The sequence below is a fragment of the Helicoverpa zea genome, chromosome 6, assembly GCF_022581195.2.
Source record: "Helicoverpa zea isolate HzStark_Cry1AcR chromosome 6, ilHelZeax1.1, whole genome shotgun sequence".
Taxonomy (NCBI): Eukaryota; Metazoa; Arthropoda; class Insecta; order Lepidoptera; family Noctuidae; genus Helicoverpa; species Helicoverpa zea.
Genome location: NC_061457.1, coordinates 4588007 through 4596331, shown reverse-complemented (window position 1 = coordinate 4596331; position 8325 = coordinate 4588007). Strand labels below are relative to the sequence as shown.

Genomic DNA, 8325 nt, shown 5'->3' with positions numbered 1-8325 from the left:
TTAATTTGACATTTCTCATCCGTCAAAAAGTTTTAGTGATGTGCATTTCTTTCGAAGAATATCAGACCTACAATCGATACATATTTCTAAAACTCTTTTAATTAAGTAGTTTTAATATAAACTATTCGAAAACCAGTTTGCCAATAATTGTATCCATTTAAGTAATTATAATTGTTGTACAACATTTAAGTAATTATTCTTAAAATAAGACTTGATAATCCTAAGAAAATAGTATTGATAATTATAATATGCCAAAAAACTGAGATTGGATGGGTGAGTGTTGAGTGCGCTCACTGCAGTCACTGTGGGCACCGAGTAACTATAATGGTGTCTAGTGTTACGCTGACAAGTAACTATCCAACGTGTAGGTACCATTTCGAAGAAAAATGGATCCGTATCCAAACTTGAAACTACTTACGTAATATGTTCGTATTATTTACGCATATGAATACGTAATGAAAGACGCAGATAATTTTCATCTTTTCATTTTCACACAATTATTGTTGTCGCTCGGTCGCTCCATTCGTCGGCGGGCGTGGCACGTAACGCATACTGATAATGAAATCGAGTTTTAATCATCGAAAAAAAAAACATAGTCAACATCCCTAACTTTGACGTATAAATGACGTCGAATCAATCCGAGTTTACGAAGTTAGCTTTCAAATAAATCAAACAAGTTTTGAAAAGGCCCTGAAAAATCTCTTATTTGTGAAAAGGTTTCAATAGCATCTTTGAAGTTAAAAATAATAGGATATGTCTGTAATTTCCAATGCAAAGCTATATCATATGCGCCAATAGATATATTCACAGAGACAGTAAAGATGTACAGCTTGGCAAAAAAGTCTGACGCGGTGACAGTTGGAACTAAAAATCAAAATCAAATAAAAATTGTTAACATCGTTAATACTGGACATTGAAGTATCCCAGGGACATCGCCTACTTAGGATTGAATATCTCCAAAAATAATAAATATCAAAATCTGTGAGTCGTAGTATTCCGGGTTGCCACAGGTGCGATAGTGCTGACCTCATTTATTCCACACTCTTTTTTGCCAAGCTGTATTTATAATAATGTCCCGGTTTCCCTTTCTATACAGAATCCTAAAATCTAGACTATTACTAAAGGCTCAAATCTAGACTATCACACTACTATCAGGTTGCTAAACAGCTAACAGGTGTGAGCGGTTGCAGAGCGGAGCGAGCAAGCAGAGAATACGTTATAGTCGTGCAGCTTACACGTTGCGCCTGCGCAGCGAATTCTTTGCAATCTGATTTGGGATGAAAGAGTGACTCCTTATAAAAAAATAATGTAATAAAAACCAATTATGCACAACAGCATTTTGATTTATTGAAATACAACACAATCACATAAACTGTTTATACAGTAGGTATAGATAAAATAGTCTTGAGACTACCTAATAATACTAGTACAATAATTTTATTGTCAAACATGTCAAATCAATTATTTAAACATGATGGTTCTTTACATAGTCGAGTGTTTTGCATCTCAAGTTTTAGGCTGACAAAGAGCACTCAAGTGGTGCAGTCTCAATTTAAAAATTAATGAAGTATAGACATAATTTAGAAAGATTAAATCGAATATTCAGAAAGTGCGTTAACAATTTTATTACTTATCAAAGTTATCAATATGTGCACAAAAATACAATTTCAACATTCATTGCCAATTCCATCGCCAATACACATAAACAACTTAATTGATTGCTTCCCACTTATTTACCCACTCAAATTCAGTGTCCATAATTATTTATTTTAATTAATATGCGAATAAAATATTATCGATGTTTATAGGGTATTTGACATCATAAATAAAAATTGAATTTAAAGACTATGTAGAGAGAATAGTCATAGCAGACTGTACAGATTATGTTGTGAAGTGTTAACCAAATTGTCAAATACCCCTTTTGTTTTTTTTTTTTACACATACCAATTAGGTACTTCACTAATTTAAACAACATTTTGATACACAACCTTTTTATTATTAATGTGTATGTGATAAAAAACAGTAATATTCATGATTAAGCATTTAAGCACTGAATATATTTCATATACATTGCCAGCTGTAAATTCATTTAAAACAAAACAAAAAAGGTTGTAACATCTCTATTAGGCTACGGATAACCGAAATTTTATCGAGTGAGGGAAAATACAACACCTGCGTTTTTCACACGTGATTAAAAATACTTATCATTCTATGGATCTCCCCATTGATAAGGTTTTTTTATTGCATCATGGATACTAAACTCTGTACAATCAAGCAACAATGATAATTGCAATTTTTGGTGTTGTGGATTTGTTTCAGAGCGGTTATAATTAAACATTTTAGTAAGTCTTTAATGTTTAATCACAACCCGCAACCCCTAAAATCGCAACTATCACATATACTCATACTTTTTGCTACGAAGTTTTTATTCAAAGTTTTAAGGGCAAATAGTTTTAATCAAGAATGTTGTTAAGTCTCATTGGGAAGCGAGACAAGTTATTACCTACCTCTTAATCAAAGATGTAATAATTATTATCACATTTTCATAAACATTGGAATTCATTTAATTGAAATTACTTAAGATACAAATTGTGAAATATTAATTATGTTTAATTTTTTCAGTGGTTCGCATCACGCTGTATTTAATTGACTATGAAATATCTCGATATTATTTTTTGTGACAACACTGAAGGCAAAAGCATCCATACTATAACAATTTATATTTGTATTGAGCGATTATAAAAGTGTAATAAAGTATATCGATCTACTACAAAGATAATGTATTTTTTTCATGAATGATAATAATTACTGTAAGATTTTGGCCACCATAACATTTTTTTTGCATTTTATTCATTTTCATGTAAATAGTATTAGACACTTTTACCACAATGTATTAAGATATTTAGTATTTGAATATAAAAATAAACTGCAAATTTTTAGAAAGCAAGATATTTAAAGTTGTTTCATTTGACGGATCCTTTCTTACCAATTGATTATTATTATTATCAAATATAACTATACATTTATGTATTATATTATTCTATTATAAATTAGTTCGTTAACTATGGCATTACAGACAAAAGGTAGAAGCTTTATTGCTTCAAATTACACATTTTATAATTCCATTAACTAATACATTCAGATCTATTTTATTTATTAACATGGCAATAAATAACTAAATAAATAATGTTGCTGTATTATGCATTTTGTTATAAACCCTTTGAAAAACAGTACATGTTTACACATTTGTATATATGTCAGTGAAAACAAAAATAACATCAATGTAAAATATTAAGTAGACATTTGTAAAATAGAACACATGATACTATTAAATGTTTAGATAAACGAGAGGTTAGGCACCAGCGCCCAATACGCATATATTCAAAGGGTCAAACATCTTAAAATAGCCTCTACATAAATAGAAACTTTAAATAATACCGAATTTGAATTCGTAATACAAGACTTGGACCTTCATTCAGAAATGGACTTTATGTGCCACGACATAAATGCCATTATCGTACACAAGGGCTATTCAAATATAACTTTGCACTTTTATTTTATGCGTTAATTTGTTAGCCTGTAAAAATATTATTGCTTTGTCATATCCTACAACGCGTTGTGTACATTAGACTAACTAGAACCATCCGGTCGGCGCTCGAACTGAATCAAAATTGAACTAAACGTGCTGCGAATTCGAGCAAAGTATTAACTCCCAATTGAGGACATATTGGGGTGACTGAACCATGTTCAATTGTCATCAGTTATTGGCCAGATGGTTTATACTGTGCTCTTTATTAGCTAATAACCAATCTACATAAATACGCGGCCCAAAACCGGCAGATTAACTTAAAACATAACCTTCAACATAACTCTTAGATCATAAATTAACATAATGTTGTCCATAAATAACATAAGAAGTAGAAATAAATTAACGAATACTTATTTCCCCGTTTGTTGTTACTCAAAATATACACTCATGGCAGACCCAAGATTAGTTTTCCTATATTAAGTTGTAAGTTTAGTTTCTATACATTATATTACATCATACTCAACAAGAATATCAACAATGGACTCAATAACTATAACTAAATAAATACATGTACTTACATACAATTGTTTTGTATATTACGCATACCTAGGTATATAATGCTTACAGTTGAGAATTAGGTAACATCCCGGTAGGTAATTAGTTAAACACCATGGAGGCAGATCTTGATCCCACTGTGAAATCTTTGTATTGGGAGAAGACACACAGCTGGAAAAAACGAAATAAAATATTCATTTCAACAAACTGATCCATAAAGGGTTAAATACCATTGATCATCCTCATCCTCTGAGCCTTTTACCCAATCATGTTGGGGTTGGCTTCCAGTCTAACCGGATGTAGCTGAGTACCAGTGCTTTACAAGGAACGACTGCCCTATTTGACCCCCTCAACCCAGTTAAACGGGTAACCCAATACGCCTTGGTAAGACTAGTAAAATACCATGGATATCAAACATTTATTTTTACTAAATGGTAAATAAGAGATTTTCTAAATTACTTCTCAAGAATATGCCAATCACACCAAAATTCAGTCTACTTTTTTTCTTTTTAGAAGATGGTGACCTCATGTAGCTTTGTTATTTGTTTATCGAATTTGATAATTATTGATATGTATATGATTACGTCTTAGGGAGCTACCGACAACATGAAAAAACCATGACGTAAGCTGTTTATCATTAATCAAACAATTCACTATCTTAAACACAATAATAAAATCGGCAATTATCCATAATTCGACTAATTCGATTATTATTTAAACTGAAATGCCGAAGCGTTATCAGCTGAGCCATATGTTATATCATAACGTCAAGATAAAAACATACTGATTGCAAACTTCCTATGTTACTGTAGATAAGGTATTTGGATATATTAATGTAGGCTTGAAAAACCTGAAGGTCCATAGAAACAAATATTTACAATAATGTACTAGCTAAGTGAGATAAGAATGAGGCAGAAACTTTCGTGTTTATAGTAATACTAGGATATTATGTCAACAGTAATAACAAACTCTAAGAATAGCAGAAGACAGAAAGCAGTGGAAAGAGTTGGAGGAGGCCTTTGCCGTAAGGCACACCGAAATAAGGGACATTTTGTAAATTCAGTGTAGCATATAACTATAAATATTTAACTTTAAGTTCACATGTTGTTTATTCGGAAATAAAAGGCTTAATTATATTATATTATTATATTAATAACAAACTCTTGTCCTTCATTACTGTGTTTAAGATAAAATGTATAAAACAAAACATCTACCAATGATTAGTTTTTTTGTTAAGGAAGTCCTATTTGCCTTGAATTAACTGTTATTGAAAAAAGATCAAGAGAAACAAATATGAAACAGTCAATGCACTTAGTAAGCCTAAACAGCCTTGCTTTTCTAAGTGCAGATTTCCAAGTACAATGTACAATCAATAAAAAAAATAAAGGTGCAATTTACCTTATCCTTAAGTTGTTGACACATATGGAGTGCTGCAGTCAACATGAACAACACGTCACTCAACCAAGGTACCGCACAGTCCGCCTGACAGGAGTCAATTCTCATAGTGCCATGCACCGAACTAAGTTGGTACGCAACAAATATAAGCTTGTGCGATTGTATGTAGAAAGATATTGCTAAGTCTTCTGGTAGATTTGGCGATAAGGCCTTCTGAAAATTAAAATGTCAATTTCAGATCTCATGAAAGATTCCAAAAAAAAAATTGTTAAAAGTTTTTTTTTAAACATGTTACAGAATATATTAAGATTGAAAAATACCATATTTCTACTCTTCATAAGCTCATCAATTGCTTTTTTCTTAGGCAACACTAATGCAGTCCGAGCTCTCTGCAGTGAGCCGATCAGACATTGGATTATATGGAGCACCTCTTCAGATGATCTACAAGATAAACATTACATACTTTTATTAAGAAATTCAGCTAATAAATATTGAATTAGGAAAGACAAGTAATACATTTTTTTGATATTTTTCAAATAAGGCTAATATGATGAAGGAACTGGTCACATTAAAAAATGAATGGAAATTCCATCATTAATGGAAATTTTTGTGACATGACACAACTGTTTGATTATTAATGATATTATTACCATAAATACATATCATTACCCAGTATCAAATTATTTTGATGAATCACGAAATCATTTTTTTTTTCTCAATTTTAGTACCTCAAATTAAAATATCTGAACATTAAAATTAACATGACAATTAAAATCCTTCACACGTAATGTTATGTTAAAAGATAACTTATTCAGGTGAAATAAATATACATAACCTTGAGTTCCTCTGTCATGTATGTTGAGGTCATATCAGCGTCTTTCATGTGACGTTGCTTATTGTTATTTTATGCCATAGTAACAAAGATTTACAGAATTTGCATACTCAATCACAATAAATATTTTTTTTAGAAAAGCCATTTATAGAAAATATGAAGTAAGGCACATGCAGGGCTACATCCTCTCCTCAAAAAAGGTTGTATAAGGAAGTACACAGGAGTGTTATATAAAATAGTATGTGGGTATAAAGGGGGTACATAAAAAGAAGGAATAATTATGATGTCACAAGTAAATATGACCACATAATAATTAGGAAATTCCTACAATGAAACGGCTTTCTAGGAGACGCAGAGCAGCGAAGAAATTAACATATCGACTGCAAGCAAGCAATACCTCCTATCTGACATTTTTGTTTCAAAAAACAAAAAACTTGTATCTACCATAAACTACCTTTAGATTCAAAATAAAAACAAAAAACCTTATTAATCAATACTATGCTTAGAAAAAGAAAACTTGGATTTTCAGTATCTCATTATACCTACCTCGGAATAAGGATTTTATTAAGTTTTATTGTTCCCCTTTAAAATCCACCCGGAGTCAGATAGGAGGTATTGCTTGCTTGCAGTCGATATGATTAACCCATTTACTGAATTACTATTTATTTGAATGATTAGTAAATGAATTGTATTTCAGGTGTTGTATTCTTTCAAAAAAATTAGTTTTGTTAACAATACATGTAGACATACCTGAAAACATAATGTTTATCGACATTATCAATATAACCAATAGCCTGCTGTAAATGATTGGCAGCATCCTGTATCTGTTGCAGTTTCCAAGGCCCGTCCTGGTTGATTGACGTACGGCATATTGTGTGCATCTGTCGCAGCACCTTGAAACTTATGTCCTGGCAAGAGGGTTCATATTTTATTACATCACTCAAGGTCCTGGTCATGATTTTATTGTAAACATAAGATATGGGTGCGTGTTGACAGAAATATAGGTAAGAAATTGTTTCTGAGTGGCACTTGATATACTGAGAGATTATTCTTTAGATTAGTATCAAGGGTACTTTTTTTATCTTGCAAAACATGCACTTTATGAGTACAATCATCAATGAGCTGCTATTGCTTATCAAAAATTGGGAATCCTTGAATGATCTTCTTTTAAATAGCTTTGTTAATAATTAATTGAACTAGTTACTTACTGCATGGGTAATACTGTCACCAGTTAAAGTCACAATACATTTTAATTGTTCAGGTTGTGATGTCAATATGAATTTATCTTGCTTTTGGCCCTCATTACCATACAAGGGCACCGGAAACCGATGTGCGCATTCCTAAAAAATAAATAACGGTTCGAAAGAATATAATCTAATAGAAAATATGTTTAGTAGAAAAAAAAAATTGTGACACTTACGACTAAAACAGAGTGGAGTTGATGTAATATCGCATGTACCTCTTCACGAAGTACCCATTCGAATTCCTCTTTCTAAAACATATCACACATTATGAATATTTTAATATAACAGAAATTGTTACACTCGATCGTTTCACAACAGATGCAAGACATTTATTGACTAACCAAATTCGCTGCCTCTTCTTTTTCGTTATCACACATCTCAATGGAATTTTGGGATCTCTCAATTGAATTTTCTTTCGTTTAGATCAGGCAAGTAACGTTGCCTTTTCAATTCACGAGAATTCTTCAAATCATGAAATCACAATTTGAAGGGGGTAAAGCAAATTCAGGAAACTAGGGGAGAGAGGGGCGGGGAACGTTTCAGATTGTGACTGATGTAACTTCGTTCAGAAATAACAGCTTTGGTATTAGAAATAATCTTTCGTCAGAGGTTTGGTACACCGCCTATACCAACTTTCTTAAAAAACGACACAAAAGAAAAAAAAGAACATCAGCGTTTTACTTTCAAGGTAACTGACGGACATTCACTGTCGAAAATAATTAGAATTTAGTGAAAGTAAATTGAAGCGATCGTCTACAATGATATTTCCA

General features: G+C 31.6%; 1 protein-coding gene across 1 annotated transcript; it reads right to left on the bottom strand.

The window, feature by feature from the left end:
• Positions 1 to 1325: 1325 nt before the first annotated feature.
• LOC124631234 (protein rogdi) lies at positions 1326 to 8091 on the bottom strand. The gene is made up of 7 exons (XM_047165493.1): positions 7897 to 8091; positions 7732 to 7803; positions 7520 to 7651; positions 7062 to 7219; positions 5800 to 5920; positions 5483 to 5692; positions 1326 to 4255 (listed from the first exon to the last, which is right to left on the bottom strand). The coding sequence occupies exons 1-7, from the start codon at positions 7930 to 7932 to the stop codon at positions 4187 to 4189; spliced, it is 798 nt and encodes a 265-aa protein (XP_047021449.1). The 5' UTR covers positions 7933 to 8091; the 3' UTR covers positions 1326 to 4186.
• Between the last annotated feature and the right edge of the window lie 234 nt (positions 8092 to 8325).